General features: G+C 43.8%; 1 protein-coding gene across 1 annotated transcript in view; it reads left to right on the top strand.

Moving 5' to 3' along the window:
* ecel1 (endothelin converting enzyme like 1) overlaps nt 1-20,057 on the top strand; it is a 107,474-nt gene that overhangs the window by 19,706 nt on the left and 67,711 nt on the right. The window contains exon 2 of the mRNA XM_033031339.1: nt 5,789-5,857. Within this exon, the coding sequence (XP_032887230.1) occupies nt 5,789-5,857 (69 nt within the window). The remainder of the gene's footprint in view (nt 1-5,788; nt 5,858-20,057) is intronic.

Genomic DNA, 20,057 nt, shown 5'->3' with positions numbered 1-20,057 from the left:
CACACGCCACCGCTGTCACACGCCATCACCTCACTCCCTACACTCTTTTCCTAACAAACATGCGCCGTTCCTCGCGGCAGCTTGACTGGCGTGTCTTGAGGCAGGTTGTTGAATTTAAATTCCTTTTCTCTGACTGCTGTTTCCAATTTCTTTCAGGAAGCAAGAATATTTTCCAGGAAACCTGCAGCAGTTTCGGTATCACTCAATAATAAAAATTAATTTACTAATTGAATTTATTTCCAAAATGTCATCACAATATTGACTTCTGAATCAGCATGTTGGCACAAACGATGTCGGAAAGAAGGGGATGAATATTCTGAAGCGTGACTTTAGAGAGCTCGGAAAAGTGCTGAAAAGCAGGACCTCCAGGGTGGTTATCTCCGGTTTGCTTCCAGTTCTTCATGCTGGCAAGAGCAGGAACAGGGAGATACAGGACCTGAATGTTTGCCTGGGCAACGGGTGCAGGGGGCAAGGATTTAGATTCTTAAACCACTGGGATCTGTTTTGGAGTAAGGGGGAACTGTACAAAAGGGACGGATTGCACCTTAACAGGTGGGGGACCGGCATTCTGGCATACAGTTTTGCCACTGCGACACAGGTGGTTTTAAACTAAATAAGGGGGGGTGTCAAATGGGATAGTCAAGGACAGAGTTAAAGGGAAAGGGAGTAAAGGGGTAGTTAATGACCCCAGAATTAATGGGAAAGAAAGCTCACAAAGGGATAGGAGAGCATGGCCAAATGTAGTAGGGATCGATGTGAATGGTGAGATGTGTAAGGAATTAAGTACTGTATTTGAATGGGCGAAGTATAAGAAGTAAAGTAGATGGGCTTGAGCTTCGGATCTGTCTTCACTAAGGAAGACACATACAATCTCCCAGAAATACTGGAGGACAGAGGATCTAAATAAATTTTCATTAGGCGAGAAATAGTATTGGGTAGGCTAATGGGACTGAAGGATGATAAATCCCCGGGGCCTGATGGACTGCATCCCTGGGTCCTCAGGGAGGTGGCTCTAGAAATAGTGGACACATTGGTGATCATTTTCCGATGTTCAATAGATTCAGGATCAGTTCCTGTGGATTGGAGGATAGCTAATGTATCCCACTTTTCAAGAAAGGAGCGAGAGAGAAAACGGGGAGTTACAGACCAGTTAGCCTGACCGGTGGTGGGAAAGATGCTGGAGTCAATTATTAAAGAGGTAATAATAGGGCATTTGAATAGCAGTAAAAGGATTAGTCCAAGTCAGCATGGATTTATGAAAGGAAAATCATGCTTGACTAATCTTCTGGAATTTTTTGAGGATGTGACAAGTAAAATGGGCAAAGGGGAGCCAGTGGATGTAGTGTATCTAGACTTTCAGAAAGCCTTTGATAAGGTCCCGCACGGGAGACTTGTGACTAAAATTAGAGCACATGGTATTGGTGTTGACGTGGATAGAAAATTGGTTTGCAGACAGGAAGCAAAGAGTAGGAGTGAACGGGTCCTTTTTCAGAATGGCAGGCAGTGGCGAGTGGAGTGCCGCAAGGCTCGGTGTTGGGGCCATATATATTAATGATTGGGGCCATATATATTAACTGTTTACCATATATATTAATGATTTGGAAGAGGGAATTAGGAATTAGGAGCAACACTAGCAAGTTTGCGGATGACACAAAGCTGGGTGGCAGTGTGAACTATGAAGAGGATGTTAGGAGGTTGCAGAGTGACCTGGCCAGGTTGAGTGAGTGGGCAGATGCGTGGCAGATGTAGTATAATATAGATAAATGTGAGGTTATCCACTTTCATGGCAAAAACAAGGGGGCAGATTATTATCTCAATGGGGTTAGGTTAGATAAGGGGGAGGTACAGCAAGACCTGGGTGTCCTTGTACACTGGTCACTGAAAGTTGCCATGCAGGTACAGCAGGCAGTGAAGAAAGCTAATGGAATGTTGGCCTTCATAACAAGAGGATTTCAGTATAGGAGTAGAGAGGTTCTTCTGCAGTTGTATAGGGCTCTGGTAAGACCACATCTGGAGTATTGCGTACAGTTTTGGTCTCCTAATTTGAGGAAGGACATCCTTGTGATTGAGGCAGTGCAGCGTAGGTTCACGAGATTGAGCCCTGGGATGGCAGGACTGTCATATGAGGAAAGATTGAAAAGACTAGGCTTGTATTCACTGGAGTTTAGAAGGATAAGGGGGGATCTTATAGAAACATGTAACATTATAAAAGGACTGGACAAGCTAGATGCAGAAAAAATGTTCCCAATGTTGGGCGAGTCCAGAACCAGGGGCCACAGTCTTAGAATAAAGGGGAGGCCATTTAAGACTGAGGTGAGAAAAAACTTTTTCACCCAGAGATTTGTGAATTTGTGGAATTCCCTGCTACAGAGGGCAGTGGAGGCCAAATCACTGGATGGATTTAAGAGAGTTAGATAGAGCTCTAGGGGCTAGTGGAATCAAGGGATATGGTGAGAAGGCAGGCACGGGTTATTGATTGGGAACGATCAGCCATGATCGCAATGAATGGCGGTGCTGGCTCGAAGGGCCGAATGGCCTCCTCCTGCACCTATGTTCTATGTTTCTATGTTAAAGTGAAGCTCAGTGTTCTATCTTAGTTGAATATCAACATTACTTTGACCATGAAAAGGCCTGGCTAATATTCTTTAGCGTGGATTGTTTTCTCTGGAATGTCGGAGGTTGAGGGGAGACTTGATAGAAGTATATAAAATAATGAGAGGCATAGATCGTCAGAACCATTTTCCAAGGTGGAAATGTCCAATAGTTAGAGGGCATAACTACCGTATAAGGTAAGAGGAGCAAAGTTTAATGGGGATGTGCGGGTTAAATTTTGTACACAGAGAAAGGTGGGGGCTGCTGTGACTGGTGGTAGAGGCAGATATGATTGTGGCATTTAAGAGGTTTTTGGATGGGCAAACAGAAGGACATGGATCATGCACAGGCAGATGATTTCAGTTCAATTGGCTTCATGTTTGGCATAAGCATTCTGCTGACTGGTTAGCACGCAACAAAAGCTTTTCACTGTTCCTCTGTACACGTGACAATAAACTAAACTGATAGCTGATTGTGGGCTGAAGAGTCTGTTCCTTTATTGTACCTTTCTATATTTTATATTTACCTCTCCATCAACATTACTGAAGCATTACAACATTTCTTGCCATTCTCACACTGCTCCCTGTGTGAATGTGAGTGTGGGAAGTGCTATCACGTCTTGTTTTCTAGTGACTTCAATTATAAATGTATTCATTATCTATTAACCATTTTCCAATACTATGATGTCATGAACATCACGTACAAATGCTATTAATTTGTGAGTGAGACGTGTTTGACTAATGAACCAGTGTTGGAGGTTGCGTTTATAAGAACACAGCATGGTGGGGCTTGGATCAAGTACTTAGAACATAGAACAAACAGTGCAGTAACAGGCTCTTTGGCCCACAATGTCTGCTGAACATCATGCCAAGCAAATGTCATGGATCAATACTCTGCCATTTTATACAACCCTTTCACAACAGTAGTATTCAATTATTTTGTACAATGTCATACTATTTTGTCCCATGTTTGCCTGAAATATTATATACCCAGACCAGGCAATGTATTTACTTTTTAAGAGGTTAAACTTAATCTATCCTCTCATTTGTGTTTATTATGTGTAATATTTAACCTTCCTTTTTAACCACAATATCTGATCACCGCCCCCCCCCCCCCCCCCCCCCACCCTTCCCTGCTGTTATTGTTGGTGGAAAGGGAAGCAAAGTGCTCACTGGCCATCTCTGCAGCAGCCACCGATCAGACAGGACATCACAATCTCCAGATGCTCAGCCCGAAGTTTCAGCGACTTAGTTTGGTGAAAGACTCCATCACACAGTGGTCTGAGAGCTATTAAGCAACTAATGGGCTGCTGATGAAGGTGAAAGTTGTCTAATTGCAGGTGCTTTGTCATTGACTAGGTTTTACCAGTGAAGCACCAGATTCATATTTCTTCAACCTGTCAGAAACAAGCACCCAGCGATTTCCATTTGATTAACACACAATAAAATGTAAAAAGAGAACATTCTCTGTGAAGACCAAACTATGCCTAAATATTTATTTAATATTGAGATGCTTTAGTTCTTCCGCCCAGTTGCACTTACTCCCATCATCACCAAGTGCTTTGAGAGGCTGGTCCTGGCACACCTTAAAGGCTGCCTACCCCCCACATTGGATCCCTATCAGTTTGCCTACCGCAAGAACAGGAGTACGGAGGATGCCATCTCAATGGCACTTCACTCCGCCCTCTCCCACCTCGACAACAGAGACACTTACGTAAGAATGCTGTTCATCGATTACAGCTCAGCATTCAACACCATTATACCCTCTAAACTGATCACCAAACTCGGTAACCTGGGCATCGACCCCATCCTCTGTAACTGGAAACTGGACTTTCTAACCAACAGACGCCAGTCTGTTAGGTTAGACAAGCACACCTCTTCAACCCTCACCCTGAACACCGGCGTTCCACAGGGCTGTGTGCTGAGCCCCCTCCTCTACTCCCTCTTCACCTACGACTGCACACCTGTACATGGTACTAACACCATCATCAAGTATGCAGATGATACAACGGTGATTGGCCTCACCAGCAACAACGTTGAGTCGGCCTATAGGGAGGAGGTCCAGCTCCTAGCAGCATGGTGCGCTGACAACAACCTGGCCCTTAACTCCAAGAAGACCAAGGAGCTCATTGTAGACTTCAGGAAGTCTAGGGGCGGCACGCACACCCCCATTCACATCAACGGGACGGAGGTGGAACGTGTTTCCGGTTTCAGGTTCCTGGGGGTCAACATCTCCGAATTAAAGTTGAATCTGAATCTGAATCTTCTTGTTATCTGATTATATTTGTACTGTAATGTTATCAGAGGGACCCACAATGAACAAGACATTCCTGCACCACTCTGACCACTCTGAGCTAGTGAGCAGCAATGAGATTTTCATCAGATAGGTTTATAGTCGGTGTTAGATGTTAGTTCTTATTTTCAGCAGCTTGAAGACGAAAGATATGATCTTTGTCATGCTGTTATTGTTCATGTATTCTCAGCCCTGTGTCGTGCTACCGTGACATTGTAAATCCAAGCATACACACGATACCTGGCACTGCGGTAGAGTTGCTGCCTTGCAGCGAATGCAGCGCCACAGACCAAGGTTCGATCCCCACTACGGGCGCTGTCTGTACAGAGTTTATACATTCTTACCGTGACCTGCAAGGGTTTTCTCCGAGATCTTCTGTTTCCTCCCACACGAGATCTTCTGTTTCCTCCTAAGACGTGCAGGTTTGTAGGTTAATTGACTTCAGTAAATTGTAAAATCGTCCCTGGCGTGTGTAGGCTGATATTACTGTACGGGGTGATAGCTGGTCAGCGCGGACTCGGTGGGCCAAAGAGCCTGTTTCCGCACTGTATCTCTTAACTAAAAAAATTAAAAACCTTATTAATTCCTCAGCAGCCCCGTTTATGTCAATCCAGCAACAATTCAGCGACAATTAGAGCGCTGCTAGCTTGAAGGGCCGAATGGCCTACTCCTGCACCTATTGTCTATTGTCAATTGTCAGAAAAGAAATCACAGATAAATCCAAACATTTGAACCAAACCATTGCAGTCATTTCAATATTCAGTGTAAATGCCCCGAGTCTGCAGCAACATTTGTTTCAAACGCAATTAACTGGGGCTTGTATCTTTCTGAAGACAATCCATAAGTAACATTTCAGTTCACAAACACTTTAAAAATGGAATTAATCTCTTGCCATATTTTATAGATTGATCAAGATGGACTCACTCTGCCAGAGCGTACACTTTATTTTGGTGAGGATGAAGAAAGTGAAAAGGTAATGTCATCCTAAACCTCTTAAATAATTTTTGATGCGAAATTAACATAACAAAATAATTGGAAGGAAACTGCCTGTGCTGGTTCAATTGGGCTTTGTACATATGCACACGATAACGGGTTCAATTTTACAGGAACTGATGAATCAGAATACTGCAGTGCACATCTTAAAGAACTAACTTAATTTGGGAAAGTATGCTACACTGGTTTATAGCATTCCACTGCCGCTGCTGGGATCTGAGTTTAAATTTAGATATTATGAGTGAAATCAATCTTCATTTAATATCCCCTGTGCATCTTCAAGGAATATCTGATTTGGTAAGGTGCAGAAACCATGTTGGAAGCAGCCGCATGAAAATGTCATCTTGAGAGTAGCAATAGCAGTGTTCTCGGCTGCTTTCATCTGCTCTGCCTGCATTTGTGCCTGCTCCGAAACCCATGTGTCACTTAATCATTCCCAGGCTAAAGGTTGTTTGTGTACATTCTTGATGTTTTGGGGTAAAGTCTCCCACATCTCTCTAGCAGTAAGTTAAGCTGACACTGGAAACACCCTGTCAACTTAGATCATAAACCGACTTTTATGATCCCTTTTCAGATTTCCCGAGAGTCATATATTGACTCCAATCAGCATATGTGACAGACCTCAACAAAAGCATACATGGATATTTTTTATCAAAACAAGAAGCTTTAAGGAAGGATGCTATGGAACTGTTAATGTGGCATTCTGCACCAATAATATTGGTGCCCATCAAGTAGCAACATGCCACGTGTAGGACCCCCAGCTGGTTGTGCGTACTTTAATACAGCCCTGTGTAATCTTAATTCCAAAGCTGGGAACCCGTGTCTCTCATGGAGTTCACATTGAAAACTGGGTCCAAAAAACGGACATTATTCAGCTCCCTTTCCCCTGTTCAGACCTAAACACGTGAGCTTTATAAGGCTGCCTCCTTCTCAATACACATGTCACAGCTATTAATAACTGGCCTGGGATCACAGATGTCCATTGAGGAAATGCAGCGTAGGTTTACAAGGTTAATTCCCGGGATGGCGGGACTGTCATATGCTGAGAGAATGGAACGGCTGGACTTGTATACTCTGGAGTTTAGTAGGATGAGAGGGGATCTTATTGAAACATATAAGATTATTTAGGGTTTGGACACGCTAGAGGCAGGAAACATGTTTCCGATGTTGGGGTAGTCCAGAACCAGAGGCCACAGTTTAAGAATAAGGGGTAAGCCATTTAGAACGGAGACAAGGAAACACTTTTTCTCACAGAGAGTTGTGGGTCTGTGGAATTCTCTGCCTCAGAGGGCGCTGGAGGCCGGTTCTCTGGATACTTTCAAGAGAGAGCTAGATAGGGCTCTTAAAGATAGCGGAGTCGGGGGATATGGGGAGAAGGCAGGAACGGGGTACTGATTGGGGATGATCAGCCATGATCACATTGAATGGCGGTGCTGGCTCGAAGGGCCAAATGGCCTACTCCTGCACCTATTGTCTATTGTCATGATCATATACACCTCTTTAAGATCACCCCTCATCTTCCTGCGCTCCAAGGAATAAAGTCCTAGCCTGCTCAACCTCTCCCTATAGCTCAGGCCCTCATGTCCTGGCAACATCCTTGTAAATATTCTCTGCACCCTTTCCAGCTTGACAACATATTTCAGATAACATGGTGACCAAAACTGAACACAATACTCTAATGTGACCTTGGCAATGTCTTATATAATTGTAACCTGACCTCACAACATCTATACTCAATGTTTTGAACATTGAATTCCCCCAATTTTGTTAGCCCTTGCTGTCTCCTCCCCTTCCTCAGCCCTCGGGCTCCTCCTCCTTTTTCCTTTCTTCTCCACACCATCCCCCATCAGTCTGAAGAAGGGTTTCGGCCCGAAACGTTGCCTGTTTCCTTCGCTCCATAGATGCTGCTGCACCTGCTGAGTTTCTGCAGCATTTTTGCGTACCATCTATACTCAATGCTCTGATTGATGAAGGTCAATGTGCTGAAAGCCTTCTCAATCACCCTATCCACCTGTGATGCCACTTTTAAGGTCTTCTCCTTGAGCTGGATAGATACAATAGCCTCCCCTGCATGGCATACAGGAAAATATTGCTTTGTGAACTTCTGGTGGTTGAACGTATTCTCAGGATATGCTGACCTTAAGGTGAAGGGTGAACATTGGGCCGACTTCTCTCTGATTATTTAAATGTGCTCAGCCAGCACTGAAGGCAAAATCCAATGCACCACAATCTTGAAGATGAATTGATGATTAACATTAAATTAACGCATTACAGCTGTACATCCATGGCAGTTACAAAATGCAGACTGCTGGAGATAATGAACAAGAACTGGTGAAAGGAAATGTTATCAATTGCCTCCTGAAAATTCAGTTCTTTATCCCATTCGAAATGTGGTTAAAATGAAAGTTCTTACAATAAAGGAGAATGTTGCAAGTTGAATAATAAACTGAGTTCATAATTGTAAACCAAAGATAGTAATTCTAATTGGCCACCACTGGTCAGTAGTGGTCATCTGGCTCTGGTCAGCAGTGTTCCAGAGTTCAATCCTGAAAACTGCATCACTTGGAGTGCAAATGGCATTTAATGTCAAAAATATGAGTTGACAGATATCAGTAAAATGTATGACAGCAGCTGCAAAGAAAAAATAACACAACCTGTTATCCAACGTTTCCACGGAATATAAATGTAAAGAAGTGATTCTGACATTTTATAAAAGATTAGAAAAGCTAGAGATGAGTATTGTGTCAAGGTATGATTTCATACATAAAGATGATATTGAGTGGAAATGATTCAGAAGAGCCACAAAATATTCCACATTTTATATAAAAGCAATTTAAACCTATTCCATTACGAAAATGATTAAGGTTGATATGACTCAATTTCTTCCAGTATTCAGGGCAACAGATAACTTGATATATCAAGGTACTTCATGTAAAAGCACAATGGAACGTGGTCATTAACTAAGCAAGCTATTAGTTTAACCTTCACCACTGATTTATGGAACCAGCTGATGTAAATCCTCCACTGATATGTAGAGGAGGTAATCATATTCAGTGGACAAAGAGGATTTGTCAAGAGACAGGTAAATTACTTCTTCAAATGGACGATTACATCAGCTTCTGGGCAAGAATCTGAATATTTCAGAGCTAGCTGGAGCATATAATCCTTCCTTGTTTTGTGTTCTGATGAATTTGCTGCTAAATTAAAGATTTCTCAAAAGTAACCTGTTTTTAGATTCCAGCAATTCCTTGAGCTGCTATTGATTTGATCCGACCCCCACACTACAGAGCAATTACTTTGATTGTCTTGAAGCTTTCTGCAGCTCCAGTTAACAGGGGTCTAATGTTGAAAGGTGACCATGCCTTTAGTAGGTCAACATTGAAGGGAGCAATCTCTTTCTGATTGGTGCTTGGCTCTCTGGAGGAAGGGCGTACTGAATGAGGTTGTGGAGCTTAGCAGGTCAAGCAGCATCTGCAGGAGATAAAAACTGCCTCAAGACTGGGAGTGGAGAGGGAAGATAGCCGAGAAAGAGGAGAGGTGGAGGGGGTGAGGCAGGGACTGATAGCCGATGGGTGAACTGAGGAGGGGTAAGGGGTGATAGGTAGAAGGAGCCAGGTGAGGGAGGGGGATTGTGGAGTAAGGAGATAAATAAAGACACAGAGTCTCAGTTGGTAATCTGCTATAAGGTGACAATAGAAACCATTAAAGTAGAGACACAGGGCAGAGGGGACCAGGTGGGAAGGGTCGGGAGGGTTGTGTTTGTGTTGCATGCGGATGGAACCGGCTGGAAAATACAGAGGGCTGGGATGGGAAGAATGGGAAAGAGAACAAGAATGAGAAGTAGTTCTCCTCTGTATTTACCGAGGAGAGAGACAGTAGGACGGAGGAACTTGGGGCAGTCAATGGAAGTGTCTTGAGAGCAGTCAGAGTTACCGTCAAAGAACTACTGAAGGTACTATCATGTATGAAGGTAGACAAATCTCCGGGGCCTGATCAGATATATCCGAGGACATTGTGGTAAACCAGAGAGGAAACTGCGAGAGCCCTGGTTGAAACATACGAGTCGTCCATAAATACAGGAGAGGCGTTCCGGCGGTGGCGGCGACCCGACTTTGGAGCCTCGGAGGCTCGGCCGCGGGCCCAGTGGACGACATCGTCGTGGAGCTCTCAGGTCACAGGTTGGTGACCTGTTTTTCCGGAGCTCCCAAGGCAACAGCTTCGTCTGCTGGACTGGAGGGCGGCAGCTTCGGCAGCTTCCACCACCCCGGGCCACGGAGTTGGAACCGGCCCGTTCGCGGAGCACGGTTGAGCCGCGGGACTTACTTACCATCACCCGGTGGGGTCACAACATCGGAGGCCTGGATCGCCTCAGCGCAGAGGGAGAACAAGGAGGGAAGAGACAAAGACTTTAAGACTTTTGCCTTCCATCACAGTGAGGAGGTGCCTGGTGAACTCACTGTGGTGGATGTTAAATTTGTGTTTATTGTGTGCTTTGTTATTTTATTATATGTATGACTGCAAGGCAACAAACTTTTGTTCAGACCGAAAGGTCTGAATGACAATAAAGGATACTTTGACTTTGAGGTGCTGGAAGACTGGAGTAGCAAATGTTGTGCCTCTTTTCACGAAGGGCTGCAGGGAATATGCTGGGAACTATAGGTCGGTGAGCTTAACATATGTAGTTGGAAAGTTACTAGATAGTATTCGGAGGGATAGATTATACAGGCATTTGGATGGGCAAGGGCTGATTAGGGACAGTCGGCATGGTTTTGTATGCGGAAGGTCGTGTCTCACAAATCCAATAGATTTTTTTGAAGACGTGACCAAAAAGGCCGATGAGGGCAGAGCTGCAGATGTTGTAGACATGGATTTCAGTAAGTCATTTGACAAGGTTCCGTATGGTAGGCTGTTCTGGAAGGTTAGATCGCATGGGATTCAAGGAGAGATAGCTGAATGGATAGCAAATTGGTTCCATGGAAGGAAGCAGAGGGTGATGGTGGAAGGTAGCTTCTCGGACTGGAACCTGTGACTAGTGGTGTGCCTCAAGGTTCGGTGCTGGGCCCGTTACTGTTTGGCCTCTACATCAATGATTAGGATGAGAACATACAGGGCAAGATTAACAAGTTTGTTGATGATAAAATAGTGAGTGGTTTTGCAGATAGTGAGGATGGTTGTGAAAGATTGCAGCAGGATCTGAATCGATTGGCCAGGTGGACTGAGGAATCATTGATGGAATTTAATACAGAGAAGGTGTTGTATTTTGGGACATTAACAAGGGCAGGACCTACACAGTGAATGGTAGGCCTGTTGTAGAGCAGAGGGATCTAGGAGTGCAGATGCATGGGTCCTTGAAGGTCGAGTCACAGGTAGATCAAAAAGCTTTTGGCACATTGGCCTTCATCAGTCAGAGTATAGAGTATAGAAGTTGGGAGGTCATGTTGCAGTTGTATAAGACGTTGGTGAGACCGCATTTAGGATATTGTGTTCAGTTCTGGGCATCATGTTACAGAAAAGAAATTGTCAAGCTTGAAAGGGTTGAGAGAAAATTTCCGAGGATGTTGCCAAGACTAGAGGGTGTGAGCTATAGGGAGAGGTTGAGTAGGCTGGTGGGTGTATGGAACAAGCTGCCAGATGAGATAGTTGAGGCTGGAATTATCCCAAGGGGTAAGAAACAGTTAGACAGGTATATGGATAGGACAGGTTTGGAGGGATATGGACCAAGCGCAGGCAGGTGGGACCAGTGTGGCTGGGACATTGTTGGCAAGTTGGACAGAAGGGCCGGTTTCCACACTGTATCACTCTATTACTGTAAAAGGAGAGAGAGGGGGAACACAGGAAGTAAGAGGTACCTGAAACTGGAGGATTCAGTGTCCATTTTACTTCGGAGTCACGTGAGTGACTTCGTGAAGAACCCCGCCTACGGCGCATGCGTGTCATATCGCATACACGCATTGAACGTGTCGGACCTGGGGAGGACGTCCCCTTGAACGGGAGAGTTGAAAAGCCGGTCGACGGCAGGTAAGTGATTCTGCAATTTCACCGTTTTTTAGGAATGGATAGAGGACGCAGAAAGGCTGTGAAGAAGCTGCAGGATGTCGGCGGTAAAGGTGCCGGGGACCCGCAGCAGCAGCCGACGGCACAGGCAGTTTGCGTTGAGCCAGCTGTGCCAGATTCAAACCCCGCGCCGGGAAAAACTAATTCTGGACCGGGCGGGAAGGCGAAACGCAAAACGAACCGCTGGGAAAGTGAGCCCGAAAAATCGCCGGTAAATACTTACTTGTATAGCAGTGATGATGACCAGCTGCAGGGCATAGAGCAGCCGGCAGCGATCGCATCTGCAGAGCTCGGAAAACAGTACGAGTGGCTGCAGCATGTGGGGCCGTCATCTATCTGTTTGGAGGAGTACCGGGACGGCGAAAAACGGCGTTTGCAGCGGCCGGGAGCAACCAGAGCCGGTAGGCATGGCGACGAGTTGCGATTTAAACCGCGTGCGACTAGTGCCCGAGGGCACGAAAGTCGGCAGGAGCGGTGGGCTAAAAAGAAACACCCGCGAGCGACTAGTGCGGGAGAGCACGAAAGTCGGCTGGAGCGGTTGTGGGAGGAACATCTCCATAGTGTCAGGCTCCAGAAAATGGATAAAAGCCGCACACATACAGGTGTAAGTCCCTCAGAGCATGGCCAGAAAAGGCTGCTGGACATATCATCCTCATCTGAAGAGGGTGTTCAAGGGCTGCCTGACTCGGACTCTGAACAAGAGTCAGATCCACGTTCCCATATGGAGGATGAGGGAACACAGTTGCTGGACATGGTGCACACATATTTCCAGCAAGAAGAAACTGGAAAAGACCTAGAGGCCAGGATGGCGGCCAGCATTGATTATATGACGACCCATCACCTCAAAACTGATACCTTAGCTGAGGTATGGGCAAGACATTTACCTCCGCGAAATTGTGCGGCTCTGAATGTACCCAAGGTGAACCGAAGCATTTGGAGACACGTGGGGCAGGATATTCGGAGTCTGGATATAAAAATACAGAATGCTAGTAAAGGACTCTCGGCGGGTATAACAGCTTTGGCCCGTAGGCTGGAAAATGTGGATATGTCCAATGACATGAAAGACGTTTTAGCACTGTTTTGCAATGTTCAATTTGAACTGAACAACATCAGGAAAGGGGCTATTCAGCCAACGTTAGACCCAAAATTTGCAATCCTGTGCAAACAGAAAGCCATAAAACCTCAAAATTTGTTGTTTGGGGGTGACCTATCAAAACAGGTCAAAGATTTGGAGGAAGAGGCCAAAACGTTGGGCCTAATAAAAGCGACCAAAGGATATGTCGGAAAACGGTATCATCCTTATGGGACGACTAAAAAAGCAAGTACTAGTATGTATAGTACGAAAAATTGGAGAGAGGCCAGGGGAAACCAGCAACAGCGTCCTTTTTAGGGGTTGGCCCGGGACGCCCACAATGGAAAATGCGGAAGCCTCCACTTCAACATTTACCCCACTTTCAACCTCAAGGCCCTCCGCAACCTCGGTTAAGACCAAGAAAGTAACACCACCGATAACCATGGAGGTAGGTGGGTCTGTGCCTCAAAAATTAATAAGGAGCACAGAACTTGGAGGGAGGTTGCAATTTCATTTGGAAGCATGGTGTAAGTTAACTGTGGATAGGTATATCCTTAGCAGTATTAAGGGATATCTTATAGAGTTTATACACATACAAGAACCTCCAGTACAACATACACCGGACAGAACTTATATGCTTACCAAATTAGACAGAGCTAAAGCAAAAATTGAAATACAAAGGTTGTTCACGAAAGGAGTAATTGAAAAAACCAAACATGAACAACAGGAATTTGTCTCAAATATATTCATTAGACATAAGAAAGATGGGGGTTGCCGGATAATTATTGATTTATCAACACTTAATAAGTTTGTACAATATGCTCATTTTAAAATGGATACTTTTAGTACTGCTACAGAGCTAGTGTCGGCAGGCTACTTTATGGCAAGTATTGATCTGCAAGATGCTTACTATACGGTACCCATCAGAGAAGAACACAGACGGTTTTTGAAATTTAATTGGATGGGTCAGCTTTGGCAATACAAGGCGCTACCAAACGGGCTAACGTCAGCCCCTAGATTATTCACAAAAATTCTTAAACCAGCTTTGGCATTTCTTAGACAACAAAACTATAGAGTGATGGCATATTTGGATGATATCTTGATTGTGGGGAAAACTTATGAATTGGCTAGTAGAGCAGTGGTTGCCACAAGAAAATTGATGGAACAGCTGGGATTCATTATCCATCCAATTAAGTCAAGATTAACACCTGCAACTAATATTGATTACTTGGGGTTCACTATTAACACACTTGATATGTTAGTGACTTTACCTATAGGGAAAGCCACTGAGTTCCAAAAGGATTGCACAGAGCTTATTAATACCGTTAAACCATCCATTAGACGGGTAGCCAGGATTATTGGGAAAATTATAGCCACGTTTCCTGCCATTCAATTTGGACGATTGCATTACCAAAATTTACAGAGAGAAAAAATTAGAGCACTAAAAATTAATAGAGGCCATTTTGATAGGCCTATGGAGCTAACAATTAGAGCTATAAAAGAACTACAATGGTGGGAACAAAATGTTATATATAGCTCCAACCCAATAGTTATTCCAAACCCATCTGTGGTATTACAAACAGATGCCAGTGCACTGGGTTGGGGAGCAACGGATACCATCTCGAGCTCTGGAGGGAGATGGAATATACAGGAAACTAACCTACTTACCACAAAGGGTATAAATTACTTAGAGATGTTGAGTGCTTTTTATGGTTTAAAATCTTATTGCTCGGGAATGATTAACCAGCATGTTAGATTGCAGATAGACAATACCACGGTGGTGGCATATATAAATCATATGGGGGGAAATATATCAATATCCTGTGATGAATTGGCAAACCATATTTGGGAATGGTGTATCCAAAGGAATATTTGGTTATCGGCTACGTATCTACCAGGGATACTTAATTCAGTGGCAGACGCCAGGTCACGAAAATTTAATGAAAATACGGAATGGATGTTAGACAGAAAGATATTTGCTGATATCACAGCAAAGTACGGAAGGCCGGATATTGATCTTTTTGCATCCAGGTTAAATCATCAGTTACCTAGGTATATATCATGGGAACCAGATCCTGAGGCAGAAGCTACAGATGCATTCTCTTTGCACTGGGGGAAATGGTTCATTTATGCATTTCCTCCTTTCTGCCTCATCAATCGGGTACTACGGAAAATTCAGCTAGACTCGGCATCTGGGATTCTCATAGTACCTGATTGGCCTACCCAACCATGGTTCTCGGTGCTGCAGGATTTGGTGCTTACACCATATATTACTTTAAAACATAGTCCTCAGTTGCTGGTGCATCCGGTGACTGGGGACAGCCATCCTTGCCATAATTATCTAAATTTATTGGTTTGTAGACTCTGAAGGAACCATTTCGGCATATGGGTTTATCTGATAGAACTGTGGACATGATCACAGCAGCACAGAGACTTTCCACTCAAAAACAATCTTTATGTCATGTCAAGAAATGGACTAAATACTGCCTGGACAACAATCTAGACCACAGAAAGGTGGATATTCCAGCTGTCCTAGAATTCCTCACAAGCCTGCACTTTGAAGGACTCAGTTACAGCACGGTCAATAGTGCTAGGAGTGCCTTGTCCAGTTATTTATGGGAAGGCACAGAAAGACAGGGTGTCGGCTCACATCCTCTAGTAATAAAACTGCTACGAGGCATCTTTAACACTAACCCACCAAGGGCTAGATATAGCCAAATCTGGGATGTGAGCGTAGTCCTAAAAATGTTACGGAATTGGTCACCGGCTACGGCATTACCGCTAAACTATCTAACTATGAAAATGGTTATGCTTATGGCGCTGGTCACAGCGCAAAGGGTCCAGTCATTACAGAAGTTAAGATTGGATAACTTGACGGAGGCGACAGGAAGGCTGATTTTCGTGATCCAGGGCCTTATTAAGCAAAATAGACCAGGATCAGCGGGTCAGGTGATAGAGTTCATAGCCTATCCACAGGATGAACGTCTCTGTGTAGTAAAACACATCATGTTATATATGGACAGAACGAAGGCTATCAGAGGCAATGAAAAGGCTCTTTTAATTAGCCATAAGAAGCCATACCATAAAGTCTCGACTCAGACCATTTCACGGTGGCTGAGATATTGCTTAGTTCAGGCAGGAGTGGACACTAATGTATTCAAATCTCACTCCACCAGGGCTGCATCTACATCAGCAGCTAATCGCCTGGAGGTACCGATGGACAATATCCTCAGAACTGCAGGATGGTCATCAGAGAAAACGTTTCGCACATATTACAACAAACCAGTTAGAAAAGAAGAAACGTTTTCGGGCAAAATTTTGAGTTCTATTTAATTTACACCTGAAGCTTATAAGGTTTATAAATTGATTTAATAAATATTATTTACAATTTTTGCTTAAAAATGTTGGTATCATTGTGTTTTTTTTAAATACCAGTAACAATTTCTCCCAAACTACCAAGGCAGTTGTGAAGATTGGACTCGTTCCACGGCATGAGGTCACAGAGCTTTGAAGTCTTCACGAAGTCACTCACGTGACTCCGAAGTAAAATAGTAAGATTAAACGAGAACTTACCAGTTTGAAGTTTGATCTTTATTTTATGAGGAGGAACGTTGAGGGAATACGTGCCCTCCGCTCCCACCCTTATATGGTCATATCTTAAACTGGTATCTCTTTAATAATCTTACTATCTTAGGTCATTATTTTCTATCTGTGACCTCACACCGCTGCTTTGAAGAATGACACGCATGCGCCGTAGGCGGGGTTCTTCACGTATTCCCTCAACGTTCCTCCTCATAAAATAAAGATCAAACTTCAAACTGGTAAGTTCTCGTTTAATCTTACTATTCTATGGGCATTGACTACTGAAGTAGAATATGAGGAATCATTTTTGAAGCATTTTGCCTAACGCACAGGTTTCTTCATGTTGAGGACAACATGTCCTGGTGAAGGACAAGTGGCGATTGTCCCAATGCTCACACGCTCCTTGGAGAGGAAATTCATCTTCTAATCTTTTTCATGTTGTGGATGGATAGGGAATGTTTAGAGAGATACATGCCAAATGCAGGCAGGTGGGACTAGTATAGATGGGGCATCTCGGTCAGCACGGGCCAGTTGGGCCAACGGGCCTGTTTCCGTGCTGTACGATTCTATGACTCTAATTACGCTGCTTGTAGATATGACTGATTCTTAAAGGGATTCATGAATACATGCACTCTTAACGAGAACATTCTCATTTATCTCCTATTCTCAGCTCCCTTTGACGGTCTGCTGCCATTAACAGGCCTTCACCCTCCCTCAGTCAGCCCCAGGGCCAACGGTCAGTCAGCTTTGTGCTCTCTACCTTTACACAGACAGTCCGTCCCCTAGTTTGCTCCCATCTCTGCAACTTGAAACATGATTGGTCTCTAACATTTCCTGACGAAAGGTCATTGACATTAAAGCTGAACATAGTTTATGTACTTATGTTGCCCAACCCTCTGAGTATTTCCAGCATTCCCTGTTTTATTTCCAATTTTGATTTAATTCTCGTGATCTGCAGGAAAGGGAGGCTTCCATCAACCAGCGGTTGTATTTTTAAATGTCAACCCACAGGAAATAATACTCTAGCATGCTTGAGTAACAGACAACTTGGAATTAATTGGAATGTTAGAAATAACAGCAAAGAAACAGGCCATTTATTGCAACTGCCAGTCTGCATTAGTGGTCCTCCACCACTGTTTTATTTATAGGATGTCGGCTTCACCGAGCAAGCTGATATTTGTCACCTACCCTTGGGAAGCTTTCCTCAATCTCTGCTGTCCTCCTGGTGAAAGTGTCTCCACATAATGAAATGTGCTGTGTTCCCACATCACTTCATCCCTCTTTTGTTCAATGCCCATCTAATCTATTCTTCAAATTTGTCCTGGCAAGCTGCAGAGGTGTAAGGCAGAAAAGGGGAGTGAAGAGTTTTGAAAGAGGCATGGAGCTGCAGAGATTTCCAAAGATGGGGCTTGAAAATAAGAATGAGAACTTCCTATTTGAAGCACTGATGGTCTGGAGAGGGAGCAGACCAGAGGGACAGGGCTAATGGATTAACCGGGGCATTCAATACAGCGGATTCAGCATGAATGGTAGAAACTGTACCAGGTTGGTGTACAAGGTTAGAGAACTTAGCATTGAAAGTTATAGAGCAACATGCATTGAGAGATCGATAACAGGTGAAAAAATAAGGCGTCGGGATAACTTATCTTTTGCAGGGTGAGAGGTGTGACAGTGGAATTCTGCAAGGTTCAATGCTCAGACATCAGCTGTTCATGGTATCTATCAGTGATTTGTGTGATGGAACCAAATATACAAAGTGGAACTGTGAGAGGTGATGAGGATGCAGAGGTTTTTTTAAAAAGGTGAGACCTGAGTAGTGTCACCAGTCAAAGGGATCAGGTATTCGTGTGTACACATCACTGAAAAATACCAAGCAGGTAGAACGGCAGTCAGAGAGGAAGGCAATACATTAGCCTTTGTTGCCACAGGATGTGAGTTCAGGGTAATCTTGTGCACAATTACACCAGGCTCTGGTGAGAACACAGATAAACTATCATGGGTGGCGACATGAGGATTGGAGAAAGTGTAGCAATTCAACTCTTGGTTTATTCAGTATCTAATGATCTATTAGTCTAATGATCTAATGATCTATTAGTTTCTGACAAGAAGAGTGAGTGGTGACCTGGTTGAAACAAACAAGATTCTTCGGGTTTAACCAAGTAGATATAACAAAGGCTGAGAAATGTGGAGCTAAGGTCACAAACTCAAAATAATGGGTCGGCCATTGATGACTGAGGTGAGGAGAAATGTCTTTACTCAAACAGTAACACATCTTTAGAATTTTCTACCTCTAAGGGTTGTGGAGAATCAGTCATTGATTGCATTCATATCAAAGATTTATAGATGCTGAAGAAAAAAAAATGATTTGGCTTGGGCAGGAAAAAGACCAAAGACCAGCCATGATCATGTTGATCAAAGGATCGGGTCTTAGCCCAGACTCCTACACCGACTTCTGAACTTTTTTATGTTCCTTACAGAAGACCATCCCGGAAAGCATTGGAATAATTGGGTTTGGAGGTAAGATTGGCATGGATGCATTGCATTGAGAATTGGCCCTTCTCCCTTCCGTTGAGTATTTTCTAGGATAAATGTGGAAAATCATCATTTTATTTTGAAGATAGACTCAAAATGCTGGAGTAATTCAGCGGGTCTCTGGAGAAAAGGAATAAGTGATGTTCGGGTTGAGACCCTTCATCAGACTGAGAATCAGGGGAAAGGGAAACGAGAGATACACAGTGCCCTCCATAATGTTTAGGACAAAGACCTGTCATTTATTTATTTGCCTCTATACTCCACAATTTGACATTTGTAATAGAAAAAAAAAACACATGTGGTTAAAGTGCACATTGTCAGATTTTAATAAAGGCCATTTTTCTACATTTTGGTTTCACCAGGTAGAAATTACAGCAGTGTTTATACATATTCCCCCCCATTTCAGGGCACCATAATGTTTGGGACACAGCAATGTCATGTAAATGAAAGTAGTCATGTTTAGTATTTTGTTGCATATCCTTTGCATGCAATGACTGCTTGAAGTCTGCGATTCATGGACATCACCAGTTGCTGGGTGTCTTCTCTGGTGATGCTCTGCCAGGCCTGTATTGCAGCCATCTTTTGCTAATGCTTGTTTTGGGGGCTAGTCCCCTTCAGTTTTCTCTTCAACATATAAAAGGCATGCTCAATTGGGATCAGATGGGGTGATTGATTTGACCACTCAAGAAATGACCAATTTTTAGCTTTGAAAAAAATTGGTCATTTCTTGAGTGGCCAAATCAATCACCCGATCTGAACCCAATTGAGCATGCTTTTTATATATCCTTGGGATCATTGTTTTGCTGTAGAATGAACTGCCAGCCAATGAGTTTTGAGGCATTTGTTTCAACTTGAGCAAATAGGATGTGTCTATACACTTCAGAATTCATTATGTTACGACCATCAGCAGTTGTATCATCAATGGCTGATGGGGTGAAAG

This window comes from Amblyraja radiata, chromosome 13 (genome assembly GCF_010909765.2).
Source record: "Amblyraja radiata isolate CabotCenter1 chromosome 13, sAmbRad1.1.pri, whole genome shotgun sequence".
Taxonomy (NCBI): Eukaryota; Metazoa; Chordata; class Chondrichthyes; order Rajiformes; family Rajidae; genus Amblyraja; species Amblyraja radiata.
This window is presented reverse-complemented; position numbering and strand designations above follow the sequence as displayed.